We start from the raw sequence: 15,198 nt of genomic DNA, 5'->3' as shown, positions 1-15,198 counted from the left end.
ACAAGATTTGATCATTAAAACAAGGTTGAACATGTTTTGAAATTATTTTCAAATTCAATAGCCTTTAAAATGAAGGTCAAAGTTTTACAGAACGTTCAGCTGTTCTAATTTCGGTAAAATTTACCGAACACGAAAACAAAATCTTAGTGTGCCAGACCAGAAAATGAATTTTAAATTGTTCCGCCTGGATGGTTAATATTTAAGAAAATTTAAGTATTTTAGGCATTTATATTGTTCACAATAACAATAATAACTGTATCTTAGTTCCAAATATGCTAAAAGCTTTCAAAAATATATAAAAATCGATAAAAATTTAATTAAATAAAGTAATAAGCCTTTTTGTGAATCTTTCAATGGATAAGCCCTTTTTGTTAAGCCGTTGTGTTTGTCATCAGAAATGGTACGCCCTTTGCTAAGTCTTTTTGCAATAAATTCAAAACAAATGATTGGCCCTGTCTCAAGCAGTAGGGCCTAGCTTTGATTGGAAAATTTTCCTTCTGCGTACGGACCTATTAATGAATCGAAAAATTTCGTTGATCGGCCGTTGCGAAAATCGAGTTATATTTAATGATTTTTCTGGATTATGTAGAACTTTCCTACAAGATTAGCAGCTATCAAGCGGTGCTAAAGAATGGTATCAAAACCCGTTTTGTTTACGTTTTGGACATAGGCCAATTTCAAATGTTACTCGAGAATTCATAGTTCAGAAGTTGTTTGTTCAATGTTTAGAATCATGAAAAAAACTAAAGTTTGCTTTCTAAAAACTCTTTAGGAAGCAAACTTTAGTCATTTTTCATGATTCTAAACTAATCTATTTTAAAAGTCCTGCAATCTAGACTTTATATACTGTTTCCGACTGAAAATTTCCTTTATGAAGTTAACTATCACAATTCCCTTGAATTTGTGTTTTTTTTTATGTCTGAGATTACGAAAACCTTTATATGGAAAATGGACATAACACAGAACTTTTACAGAAATATTCTTTATTTCTGTAATTACGCTTTTCATTTATAAAAATATAAAGATGACTCTTCGACTCACAAACTATAATCAACCACTTGGTGTTTTTTTTTCTTAAATGGCTTGTTTACCGATTTAAGAAAACATATATTTATTTAACCTTCGTATCTGTCACCATGTGACATGGTTTGTTAAACAAATAGAAAGGGAAACTAATAATCCATAGTTACCTCTATGCTAATATCACAGACACTAATATCCCTTCATGGAGAAATCAGAACATCTTAACATCAGAGCTCCATTCGAAAGATTCCAAGTCCATCCGAAGCTTTATTTATTTAGTGAAAAAATCGATTTGAGTTTGATGCTCAGATTGAATTCAAGCTGCTCAAAAGGAAGAAACAATTACCGTGCGGGACCGAAATCCGTACAGCACCGAAATCCGTACTGCACCGAAATCAATTTGTTTATTTATATGCATCATAACAATGTAAATATTACACATGAATACATATTCATGTTAATTCACGCATTAGCTTGCTGTTTACGTCAGCAATTAAGCAATAGGCCATGCAATTAAAATAAGAAAAATAAAAACCTTATCACGTGTCGAGCTTTTCTGTCAATCGGTTGCGTTTTTAACGATTTTCTAAGAATATCTCTCGAATTTACTTCCAATTGTTAAGCTTATTTAAGTGATTTTTGCAAGTAGTTTCCGGAAGGTCGATAGGAAAGGTAAGTGTTTATCGTTTTATATCTCAATTCTAAGATCAAAATTAGTACTGTACGGATTTTGATCCATATTTAACAGCTGATTCTAAATCCGTACTTGTGCATTCACAATAACGATTCTACTTTATCCAATATTTTTCAGCAGATCATGGAAGCTAAATACACGCCGGAGGATTTGGAGAAGGCTGTAGCAATGATACGTGCGGGGAAATCTTACCGGGAAGCATCCAGGGATTTTGGGCGAATCTCACTCATCCAGACATTTCTAGTAGCCCCACAATCAGCGACCGCAAATTGCGGTTGTACAAACCGTTGAACTTCACTAAGCGGCATATGGTACCACATGATTACGATCGATATTGTAAAGTGAGGAAGATTGGTGTTGACGTTGATATGGATCAACTTGGTCAACCTAATCTGATTGAAAATAACGTTGAGCTTCTGAACCAGAATCTGACAATGACTACACGGATGACGCCAGATGGATGCTAGATGGCGACGCTAGTCAGTTAAATGACTTATCCGTCTAAGAATATTTTGAGAAATTTAAAAATAATGTTCTGTCGGACCATGAATGCGGTGCTTCTTCTGCTGGAGAAGACGAAGCTTATAGGGAGCCTCAGGAAAAAATCAAAGATGCGAAAGAGGAACCGAATTCTTGAAGAAAAAGGTTTTTCTTATAAAAGGATTGACGGATTGTTGTCCAAGCCGGTTGGATGCAAAATGCGGTGTTATGGCAAATTTCCTGAACCTGTCCTACAGAATCTGCTATTAAAGCTGCTGACGTTGACTCAATCCGGACAGAAACAGTTTTTGTCCAGTCACATAGCCGTCATCAATGCGGTTCGTCCTAGGGTAAACAAAAAAATCGTTTATTGTTCTCGAAAACAAATTAGTCCGGAGCGCGCAGACTACATCATTAAGGTTCAATTTACTTTGATGCTTTTTGGAAAAGCAGTTTTTTTCCAAATTATTATTGCAGATTGCCAAAAGCTCGCACTATTCGAATCCTTTTGATATTTTACACAAAGTGACGCGCGGTTTTTGCAATCCAAAAGAATGCGTCGAAAAAAACTGCTTTTGAATTTTTAAAAAATGCATCAAAGTAAATTGAACCTTAAGGTGGTTCGCTGTGAGATCCTTATTCTCACTACCACTTCGAAATTTTAGGTGAACAAATGTTTGCTTCCACGACACGTACTACAATAAAACTATTACTCTACGTTTGCTGCACTGTAACATACATGCAGTTGCAGTTTCAGGTGAAATGGAACTCTAATTTCCGAGATTTGTGTAATTGAAAATTCAAGGTGGAAGTGCAATTATAGCTTACGTGGCGGCCATTTGTGGCCTCTACAAGGAATCACCTTAAGCACATCAAGTCATTTCCGGCTGAAGAAAGCCACTACGATTGCGATAAATCATCAAGGCTCTACTTATCGTCTGATTTAAACATCCAGCGTATGTATGAACTATACCAGAATCAGTGTTAAGTGGATAATTTCACACCAATTCATTACAATACCTATCGGCATGCATTTAATTCTCAAAAACTTAAGCTTCAAAAACCTAAGATTGATGCGTGAATGTAATGTATGTATCTAATGCGTTATGCGTAAGGTAGAGTTACAAGTAGAGAAGGACGAAGAAAAGTGAGAGGTTGAATTCAAAACACGACCGTAGAGTTGACGTAGGATTACGTGCTCGGTATCAATATTCAGCGACTATGTTAGGGAAACCACTTTTTTTCCATTACGGAAATGCCTCGTTTTCTGATGCCAAACTACGCATTTTCGTGCACAAAACGCACAGGTTGAAGGATTTCTTGCTAAAATTTCCAATCGCGAGATATTCGTGATCAATCATATAAACGTTCAATTAAAATTAACTCTTAAGCAACAATAATTTATGGTGGTCCTTATGAGAACAGTCTTGTCGTGATAGTTAAGTAATGCTGAGCTATTAGGGTGTTCAACACGGATGAGTCTGACGAACTGTATGTTGTTTGGAACGAGGGTGACGCGCTTGGCCCACAGCGGCTCACGTCGAGCAACTGAATCCGATCAGTAGCGGTGCGGTTTCTTCCTCCTTCTTCGGTGAATCGAGGGCTCTTGTGGGCAGCCTTGATAGCTAGCTGCTTGCGGTGAGCCTTTTGTTGTGAACTGAAGTAAAAAGTACAACGCCACGCGCCAAAAGCACTGCTGCTGCTGCTGATGGCGACCGGATACCACAACCACACGCGGTGATTGAATAAACACCGTTCGGCGAGACCGGATGGGATTCAATTTTGATATCTGTGTTAGAGAAAGCGCTTTTTGCAGGCAATCGGTGATAATTTTGATTGGACATTTGTGTAAGTTCCAATAGTGACCTATTGAAAATTGATAAAATTTTAATTTTAGCAAATTCGTGGAAACATTTCGATTGACTTGTTCAGAATTAAAATCCATCCGCTATTGACAAAATTATAAGTGGTCGAAACCTGGTCAAAATTGAAAATTTCGATATTACGAGCAGGGATAGCAAATCATTTACATTCATTTCGTGCATTCATTTACATTCATTTGCCTCTAACTTTTTTCATCAACAGAATTCCGTACAATAGTGTTTGAATCTTTTGTAGGTTTTGATATTAGCTACACCTTTTGCAAACAACTCAAATCTGTATCTCTTATGCATGATGAATCAGAGCGACATGTTCTGTCAGCTCTATTTCATCATGCATAAGAGATTCAGATTTAAGTTACTAACAAAAGTTGTAGTTAATATCAAAAGCTACAAAAGCTTCATACATTATTTAACGGTATTCTGTTGATGAAAAAAGATAGAGGCAAATGAATGTAAATGAATGCACGAATTGAATGTAAATGATTTTCCATCCCTGATTACGAGTCAGTCAAGTCGACCTTCAATAGCGACTAACAGTTTGTCGAGCTCCTTTCGTGACATCCGCAGACGGACTGACACAAAACATACATACTTGTACCCACTTGAGCACCAGCGCCGGATAGTGAATGAATTCCCAACTAAACTGCCCAGGTTAGCCCGTATTAAGGTCTTGATCACCAGCACAACTTTTCTCAAGACAGAAAAATTGTAGATGGCCAGGATCTCATAACATCAAGATATATCAAGCAGAAAATACACATGCACACTAGCGCCGCGTAGGGAGAAAATTCTGAACTGCTGTCCACCAAGCATAAGGTGAACAACAATTTCCGAAGACAGTTCAGGATCACGAGATATTCCATGTTGGAACCAATTTAGCCAAATCTCATATGCTACGTGGACTCCTTGTTCTTTATTTCAGGTGAATACAATATAGTGATTGCTAAGGAAAATACATAGCAAAGGAAAGATGTTGCATTTCCAATGCTTGCTACGACTCTTCAACACTCCATTTATCCGCATCCCCGCACAAAGCCGCCAAGTGAAGTGTCCAATTTAAGTGAAAATTCACCAAATGGCAAACACAGCCTGTATCTTTTGCAATTTTTCACACATACATATACACACAGAGAGACGTATTCCGATCGCGTCATGTCGATTGATGTGACACCTATGGTGCTATCCGGGCCTTTGGCCGAAAAATTTGTTTTTCATGTCATATTAAAGCTGTAACTAGATGTTCGAGGAAGAAACAACTGACAATTTTCTGCAACTCAACCACTTGTCAGCGAGAATGTTCGTTCTTTATCGTTCGATCATCTTGAATCACTTCTCACATAAGCATTGGCGCTAAGCTGTGAGATTTTTATCTAGATGTAGCTCGTAATTGAAAAATAATAGGATAGCTGGTGAGATTTTGATAGCTGGTTTCATATGTCTCTAGAATTCCTTCAGTTCTGAGTTGTACGTAGAATTCTAATAATTCGGTTTAGATACCTAAAAAAGATTTAAATTCAATATGGCATTCACAGAACAAAAAGTGACATTTTACTGATAGAAGAGGCAGCTGATCTATTTATTTTTCTATAATGCAATCGATCTACAGAGCCAGCAATTAAAAACATTTTAAAGTTAAATACGCGCTAAATCTCGCTCTAAATAATGCTCATTAACATTCTAACCGACGCTTGGTAATTGATTAGGTAAATAAGAATCAGGCTGGTTCGCCTCCGGAGGGAAATGTGAATCAATTAGCTGCAGTGAATAGTATTAATTCCCTAAAGTAATTGCTGGGGCTATTGTGCGGTTATTATACCTAGACAAAATTCTCATAACGGATATGTAAAAGCAATGCGAGATAAGTATAGAGAGTTTCCACGCCACCAAACAGGTAAGATCAGCTGGATTGAACGCGTTTGCGTTTCTCACCAGTCAGTCACTTACATACACCGGAAGCTACTTACTACTTACAATGTAGGAAAAAACACTTTCAAAGCGACACAGTCATCGGATCGATTGTTTTCGAGCTGCACTGCGCAGAGCACGTAATTTGATAAAATCATAAAATTCGACTAATAATCTGATTATATTAACAATAAAAGACGTCGATTATCAGCATGTGTCAAACACCTCGAAACCTGTACGCCATTTGCCAACCCAATATCCATCGGTTTCCGTAGTGTAGTGGTTATCACGTCTGCTTCACACGCAGAAGGTCCCCGGTTCGAACCCGTGCGGAAACAGATGATCTTTTTTGCGCTAACAACACAACAACCTGTGGAATTTGTTTACATTACTACTTACAAACACATTCGATGCGATGAAAACGATTTCTAAGAATAACTTTTGCTGCATGGGTCCAAGCTGAATCGTGCACTGGAAGCCTCTCTCTGTACGTTGGGCAGGAATAGTTCTCATTAGACTAAATAAACCCACTTCGAATGTTATTCTTTTATTCCTATGCTTTGATTTATACATAGTACAACGAGAACGTGTTTTTGTCACTTCTTAACTTAAACTAGTATAAACTACGATATGGAATGTTCTTAATTTAAAAAAAAATATGGATTCCACGATTAATGGTTGTATCTCATGCTAAAATAGTGGACGATTCGCTACAATCGAATGATTATGGACGGATTTCATTTAGTTTTTTCGAATGTTATCTCGAGATTCATGTGCTCAAATCTAAATAAATCTATCTACGTTGAGGCACTTACGTGAACATATCCCTAACTCGTCGGCTACGATTGGATTGTTTTGATTTGGCTGCTCTCAACCGGCACCGGTGAGGTATTTGGACTACCAAAAAAATGGCAACGACGCCATCGATTAGATATTGTACAAATATCTGGCCACCAAAAGACTTAGCATCGTTCCTAGGAATGCTGCCAGCGACATGGTTTGTGGTGGAGCTCCGCTCTAAAATCGAAACGATTGTAATCATGAGTACGCAATTCACGCTAGTCGAAATTATGTTTACAACACTCACAATCACATAGTAGTTGCACCGTTCCCCCAGGCAACACTCCGAGCAGGTCCAGTCGTTGTACCATATGTGCGAACAGTAGGGCATATACTTCCGGCGGGTCTTTTCACAAACATCCTTGGAGGCACATCGCTTCGAGACGTAGAACTGGTTCAGCGCCCCGAGGGAAAAGTACGGCGTACTGCCCCACCGGATCTCCGTCAGACAAGCCTCCTCGCCCTGGTTGCACGTCTTGATGGTATTGAGGCACTTTTCCCTGTTACCCGTCTGGTTCGAGCACACGTAGCACTCCATGGCGGAACCTTGAATTAATGATAATTTCACATTGAAACTGCTTGCTTTTAATAAGGGTAGTAGCAAGCAACATTCCTCCTGTGGGTAGGTAGCTACCGACCAAAAAGCAGGTTTTTTCTGTTCTGTTCTCAACCCGCAGCAAGGCGGAAGAATTTATCGAAGCAGGAAGGCTACTTTCCTTGCCATGATACACAGTTTATACTCACAGGCTATCGTGACAAATAAAACAACAAATTACAAATTACTTACATGTATTGAATAAAGCAAACGCCAGAACCAAAGTCGCCACTATTTTTGACGAATCCATTATTTGTGCCTTTTGGACTCGTAACTACACTAACAACGTAATAATGAGAGATTGAACACAAAAATGCAACCGTGTTGGAATTTATTTTGCTACTAAAATAACACAAAAATCTATGAATCAACAAGCAATAAACAGCAGTACGATTGCTAATGACAGTTTTCAAAGGCACGCCCTCCTTTACGCGAGAAGCCAGTACAATTTGACAGCAGCAGTCAGACAGGTAGCTTTCAGTGTATTGGAGGTGACGTCATGTTTTTAGCTATGTCCCATGCAGCACGATATGAAGTGCGAACGTGTAATTCTGGGAGCAAGCATTTAGGCGTTCAATCGAAGTCTTCGAATGCTTTCAAGCGATGAACCCGATATGAATGAAATATGAATACCAAGCGAGTGCATGGGGTGCATGGTGTTTCGTGCGTTTTTTTCTTCTTACGGACAACAACCTCCATTTACAATTCCATTTACATCAATTTACAACCTCCACAACAATTTTAAGTACTTTTGTTTACCTAAAAAAATGTGTTTGAATTCCCCCAACTTTCAGCAATTTCTCTCGGATTTCTTCGGCTGGAAATCTCTCAAAATTATTGATAATTCTAAGCAGAGTAAGTTCCCAGAAATGGTTTGCTGGTCGGTGGGCTTTCTTTAATATTTTTTTTTATATTTAGCATGTCATTTTTAGCTGCATCGCAAGAAATCGTGGTAGCTTCCCTAGAGCTGAGAAACGGAATTTTTGGTGAATTTTTTAGAAGTTGATTTCCAGTGGTATTTCATTTAAAAAAAATGATTTTCTTGGCAGTTAATTTAAGAAAAATCCCTAGATCGAAATCCTGACTGCACCACTGACGAGAATACATGCTAGTATAATATGTTTATGGAGATTTTTACGTCCGTTTGTATTGGTGCGCTATGTGAGAGCATGTTAGTGAAAATCAGAGGAAATACATAACAAATCGCTGTCAAACTCATTTTGGCAGATCTAATTTCATAAATTGTTTAGGTTAGTCAGTGTAGGGTTCGGACTTGATTTAAAACAACTATTAATTCAATTGATACACCGTATTTATTCTGCTTCCTCAACAATATGAACCTACTCACTCTCCGTCCATCTTTGTTCTCCTTTTCCCGTGCTGCCATCTCCTTCAGGGTTGCCACTTTGGTAGAGCTGTGCGATTCCATAGAACTACGACGAGGGCTGTGACCCTACAATCCCCCTTTCACTTTAATTTTAGTGCGGAAGATAATCCTTGAACTTACTGGGCTCCTTCCTATTACGCTTCACATGTTGCCTATGGTCGCTTGATCCATTATCTTCTGTAGGTCCTTTAACGTTCAATTGCCGTTCGTCTTCAGGAACCGGATGTAATGTGTTCTCAATAGGTCCTGACCTTGGAACACTTAAGCTGCCTCTTGAGCTTGCTGGTGTGATATCTAAAAACTTCTTGAGGTGCGCTATATTCCGGCGGCATTCTTTACCAGTTTTCAAACATCGCAATGTCACATCTGCCCCGCATCGTCGTATAACAATATGTTTTTTTTCCGGAATAAAATCAGTGCTTAGCTTATTTTCCTTTCTAAATATTTTTACTAATACCTGATCTCCCACCTCGATGTCACTTTGGTGAGCCCTTCGCTTGTGGTCTGCATAAACCCTCCCCTTTTCCTTTTGTGTTCGGTCAAAATCACTAGCTCCTTCATCATAATGAACTTCGCGAGGTATTTGAGGAAGTTTGTTGCGAATCCTCCTTCCAAACATTAAGTCAAAAGGAGACCGGCCAGTGGTCGGATGGGGAGTTGAGTGGTACGACAATATGTACTGATCCAGGACCTTTCTCCAATCTTGACCCAATTCCTGAGCAATCTTCAATCTTTTTAATATGGAGCGGTTTTGTCGCTCAACCTCTCCGTTTTGTTGTGGCCAGTAGGGTATTGTGTTTATCAACCGGATGCCCATGTCCTGACAGAAGCCTTTAAACTCCTCGCAGGTCGTATTCAGCTGTGGACCATTGTCAGCGCGCAAAGTTAGTGGTACACCATATCGGCTGAAAATCCTCGAAAGTTGTAGAATTGTTTCCTTTGCAGTGGTCTGCGTCATTTCACATACCTCGATGAAACGACTGTAATACAACAACGACAAACAGCGTATGGCCATCTGGTAGTGGACCCAAGAAATCCACAGCTAGTTCTTCCCAGGGCCCAAAAGGCATTTCCTTACGGACCATTGGCATAGGTGGTTCAGGAGCAGCAACCAGAATACACGAACGACATTTTTTAACAAATTCTTCCACCGCAGCATCCATTTTAGGCCACCATACAGCACTTCGCAGATGGGATTTCATCATGCGCATTCCGATATGTCCCTCGTGAGCAACACGCAATACCCGATCCCGTAAAACCGCTGGTATTACTACCCTATCAGTTCTTAAGAGAACGTCATCGCAACGGCAAAGTTCGTTGGCTACTATGCGAAAAGATAGCGGCAACTCTTCGAAATTGTTCTGATCCAAGCATTCCAAAACATGACGTATTTCTGTATCATCTCGTGATGCACTGACAATCTCTTTGCAATCCAATGCAGCTGTTGTTGCAGCATCTTGTGCCACTTGTTTGATAGTAAGCTCCTCAGAAGAATCAAATGGGACCGGTTTAAGTGTTCCAAGCCGAGACAAAACATCCGCTATGTTCTTCTCACCAGGTATGTAGATTACTTTGTAATCGAATGCTTGAATTCTCAAAACCCACCGCTCAATTCTGGCGCAAGGTCTGGAACGCACGGTAAATAGGTACTCTATTGCCTTACAATCTGTGCTAAAGCCTCCTTTTCGGTTTGGCAGTATTTCTTTTCCGTGTCTGTTAGTGATTTGGATGCACAGTTAACAATTCTACTGCACCCTGATGCATCTGTTTGTAGTAGCAATGCTCCTAGCCCTGTTGGACTTGCGTCAGCCATTACTGCGGTACGGTCTTCTTTATTAAAGAACCCTAACTTCTGCGCGTTTGCCATTGCAGCTTTAACACGTTGGAAAGATTTTTGGTGCTCATTTGTCCAAAGAAAGTAAGAACCCTTTCTTGTATGTTTTCGCATCGGCTCGTCGAGAGTGGCCAGATTCGGTATAAATTTGTTTAGATAGTTCGCTAAACCCAAGAAACTTCGAACCTCTGGCTCACTTTCCGGTTGACGAAACGATAAAATGGCATCAATTTTCGTAATTGAAGGAAATATACCATCAGCAGGAATCGTGTGTCCCAGGAATTCAACTTTCTCTGCACAGAACACACACTTCTCCCAGTTTAATTCCACTGACCTATCCTTCATACGCCTTAAAACCTCTTCTAAACGCTCATCATGTTCTTGTTTGTCCCTTCCTTCAACTATTACATCATCAAGGTACGTACCTGTGCACCCAGCTAATATTTGGTCCATGACTTTTTGGAACAGTTCAGGGGCTATAACTAAACCAAAAGGAAGCCTTTTAAAACGGAAGAGTCCTTTGCTCGTAATGAACGTAGTTATATCCCTTGATTCCGGAGCTAATTCAACCTGATGAAACACAAATGTAAAACAGATGCTGGAAAATATTTCTTGACAATAATTTAACAGCTCACCTGTAGAAATGCATCTTTGATATCCAATTTGCTCCAAAGTTTACCTTTGCCCAACCTGGCCAGGTACTCATCTACAACAGGCATAGGGTGACGTTCTCGAAGGACAGCTTTGTTAACTCGCAGTAGTCAAGGCAAATCCTTGGTTCTCCATTGGTTTTGCCAACAACTACTAGGGGTGAGACCCAAGAGGCAGGACCATGTTTCACCTCAATTATGTCTTTCGCTAAGAGTTGATCCAATTTTTTGTCAACCGCTACCTCCAAGGGTATTGGGATGCGCCTGATTGGTTGGAAAACAGGTTTAATTTCTGGGTCTGTGTGGATCTGCACCTGTACATCCTTGATCTTGGGAAACGATTCGACCTTAGATACAACTCGATTGATATGCAGCCCCACTTGCAAAATTCCCAACTCCTTCGATGTTTTATCTCCCAAGATGCTTCGTTGTCCTCCTTTGATTACAAAAAACTCAGCCCGTACAGCCTTCTTGCCAACATTGACATCCGTCACAAAAGTACCAATGATTAGTAAAGGTTTGTCATTAGCATATCCTTTAAGAACCTTTTCACTTCCTTTGACGCATTGATAAACAGTTACATTCGCTTGCTTGAGATGTTCCCACGCGTTATCAGGAATCAAATTCACATCAGATCCGGAGTCCACAAGTAAATCCAGTTGGATACCGCCAACCCCACTTGAAACAACATTGGTTTCATTTCCAGAATCAAACTTATAATAAGTTTTCGTTGTTGGTTCAACTGGAACGACTTTCCGGTTATTTTCGGATTCCGTTACGGTTCGTACTTTTTTTTTGTTGCAGTATGAATTTTCCTGTTTGACTTTCTGGAGCGACAACATGACTCAAAATGTCCAACTCGCTTACAGGCATGACACACCTTCCCTTTTGCTGGACATGTTTCAGATGATGAAATATGGTCCTTGCGTCCACAGTTAAAACAACTGTATCCATCCTTTCCTTCAAATTTACGCTTGAATCCAGTAGAATGTTGATAATTCTTCTTGGTATACAAGGCAGGTTCATCGCTTACTCTGTGTACCTGCTGTTTAATTTCCGCTTGTTCACTTCTTCCACCGAAACTTTTCATCTGATTCTCTATGCCTTCCAAAGTGACGCCCAATGATTCGACTTCTGCAAAGGGCCGATCCTGTTGCAGTATTCTACGCCGCAGTTCTTGTGATTGACAGCCTTCAATAACAGCGTCGGTTAGGAATATTTCCACCAACACGACCTTCACTTCTTCCGGATACTTGTCAAAGCCACAATCGGATATCTGCTGTCGCAACCGAAGAACAAAATCAGCGAATCATTCTCCTTCCTTTTGCTTAACTTGTCTTAACTTGTATCTCTCCAAACAGTCCTGTCGATACGGCTGGAAGAATGTATCTAGAGCATTAATTGCAACATCGTACCATTGCTTCTCAAGTGATACCAAAGGAAAGTTTTCTGTATCCGGCAGATTGTGGAATACACGTTGCAGCTGCGGGCCACCCAGATGTAGCAGTTCCGCCCTTTTCTGTTTTTGATCAACAATACCATTAGCATCAAAGTAGCACTCTAATGCGCCCTTCCAAGACCTCCAGTCCTTGTACAACCTTTGCTTTTCAATCTCCTCACAGCGAAAAGGTGGAAGAGGCCGAGAGTCTTCCATCTGTAATTAATAATAAACGCAATCTTCGGTGAATATTATGCTAATCTCATATGCTATTATACTCATTGAAAACAAATAACATTCCAAAATACGATATTTCACAATGCACTCCCCACTTAATCATGAGCTTATTCAAAATACGTAGGTTGGACGTAAATCCTTGGTCTCTTAATCAACAATATCGATCATTCCCTTTGCAACATGCCTGTTTTATGAATAGAATGTAGCACTCATACATAAAATGCAGAATGAATTGCATACCCTTGAAATCTGTTCATCATCTCTGCGGAACTGATTTGGTCTCCATAAGCAAGACTTGCTGAATTTTGGTGATGAAAGAAAACATCTATTGCATATTTTCCCTCCGATTGTACTCTCAGTAAATAATTTCAAACCATTAATCGGTATTTACATACATTGGTCTAATACAATCAGCAATGTTATGCTACTTCATGCACATATTTAAGCTAATATCAGTTTAACACGGTCTGCCCCGTGAACGCATACAAGTTCACCTCCTATTAAACCACAGGTACATACATTATATCACTCATTAATAGACGACTCCAAGAACATTGATCCTGTTCTTCTCCTGTTTGTGAAACAGGTACACACTTGGAAACTTGTTCATGCACCCGTGAATTATTCACCTCCTGCCCGTAAGGCAGGTACGACCGAGATACAATTGAACCCGGGAACAAATACACTTGATCCCTTCCAGTTCTATCAACAGGTACATACGTTAATATCATGTTCATCGTTTCCCTCTTGATTACAATCATTACTAATCCATCTTTCGGCACTCGTGCTTGAAATCAACATAAACTTCCGAGTTTACATTTTGCATAACTTCCACTGGATTGTTTAATTGTTAACACCAGTCGTACGTTTGAGTATCGCACTGCATCGAGAAGAATGAATATCAATAATAAGCATATTTTTTTCCCTCTCAACTATTGCACTAATACCAATAGAGTCACGCGACAGTCTACATTTATTTCCATTTTATTGTTTTTTAGTAAAGCTTCAGAATATTAATTTTTTTACCTTGATTCCACGATCCCGTCGTCAATTTGTAGGGTTCGGACTTGATTTAAAACAACTATTTATTCAATTGATACACCGTATTTATTCTGCTTCCTCAACAATGTGAACCTAGTCACTCTCCGTACATCTTTGTTCTCCTCTTCCCGTGCTGCCATCTCCTTCAGGGTTGCCACTTTGGTAGAGCTGTGCGATTCCATAGAACTATGACGAGGGCTGTGACCCTACAGTCCGAGTAAAATAATAAACAAATTTACACGGTGGTGTACCCGCTAGTGTGCGTGCGTTAAACATCACTAATCTCTATTGTAATTGTAATTCACAATAAGAGGTTGAAAAGTATGTGTTTGACACATAACACCTGTCAATTTCACTTTCATATCAAGAGCAAATTTTCATTATGTCGTAAGTAACATTCGCACCAATCCGAGAAAAATAAAGTTTTGTTTTAATGACCGAAAAGTTATTCCTATTTTCAATTAAACTCGTATAATCTCATAGTGATAGCAATGTTTAACATATTTAGCAGGGTTTTAATCATACAAATGCAAATCGCTAGCTTTCATGCTAAAAAACACTGGTTTTTGAGTCAAAAGTTATTATACGTCGTTTGGTGGCCCCTATTGTTACTTAAGTCAAAGTGTATTTACCAGGATATTCGGGAGAATTATCAATTACGTCTCCTTACGTGCAGCCCATTCATCATTTTAGGACCACCGAAATCATCTTAGCAACAAACAGTTCGATTTATTCACTTTAATAATGAGAAAGCGAAACGACGAACGTACACTTTTCACGGGTTTCTCAGCGCTGTTACTTAAGTCAAACGGCATCTCCATAGAAATTGGGTGACTTAAGTAACATCGAAAACTATTTTGATCGGAAGGTGATTACGTCAAAAAGCAATTTGACTGGTAAATAAATTTAAAAATGGGAATTGATCCTATATTCGGACAGTATATAGTGTAATAGCAGGAGAATCGATTGACACTGATAGCTCGACTTTGTTTACCTTTGTTACATTCGACGTAATGAAAATTTGCTCTTGAATATAGTCATAATCAACGATTTTATGATTCGTGAGCGTTCACTCAGAGTAAGCGCTCACGAATCATAAAATCGTTGATTATGGCTCTCTGAAAGCGAAATTGACAGGCATTATATGTAAAACACATACTTTTCAACCGCTTCTTGTAACTGACAAGTACA

The 15,198-nt window shown here is 39.2% G+C and overlaps 1 protein-coding gene and 1 non-coding gene across 2 annotated transcripts; one reads left to right on the top strand and one right to left on the bottom strand.

The window, feature by feature from the left end:
- Positions 1-6,250: 6,250 nt before the first annotated feature.
- Positions 6,251-6,323, top strand: TRNAV-CAC (transfer RNA valine (anticodon CAC)). Its single transcript has one exon. It is a non-coding gene; the product is annotated as a tRNA-Val (tRNA).
- Positions 6,324-6,908: 585 nt separating this feature from the next.
- cold (coiled) lies at positions 6,909-7,835 on the bottom strand. The gene is made up of 3 exons (XM_065236471.1): positions 7,613-7,835; positions 7,073-7,371; positions 6,909-7,002 (listed from the first exon to the last, which is right to left on the bottom strand). The coding sequence occupies exons 1-3, from the start codon at positions 7,668-7,670 to the stop codon at positions 6,913-6,915; spliced, it is 447 nt and encodes a 148-aa protein (XP_065092543.1). The 5' UTR covers positions 7,671-7,835; the 3' UTR covers positions 6,909-6,912.
- Between the last annotated feature and the right edge of the window lie 7,363 nt (positions 7,836-15,198).

The sequence above is a fragment of the Ochlerotatus camptorhynchus genome, unplaced genomic scaffold (genome assembly GCF_037179485.1).
Source record: "Ochlerotatus camptorhynchus isolate MF236.1 unplaced genomic scaffold, CSIRO-AGI_Acam_v1.1 ptg000550l, whole genome shotgun sequence".
Classification (NCBI taxonomy): domain Eukaryota; kingdom Metazoa; phylum Arthropoda; class Insecta; order Diptera; family Culicidae; genus Ochlerotatus; species Ochlerotatus camptorhynchus.
The sequence above is the reverse complement of the archived record's forward strand: the minus strand, read 5'-3'. Positions and strand labels throughout refer to the sequence as shown.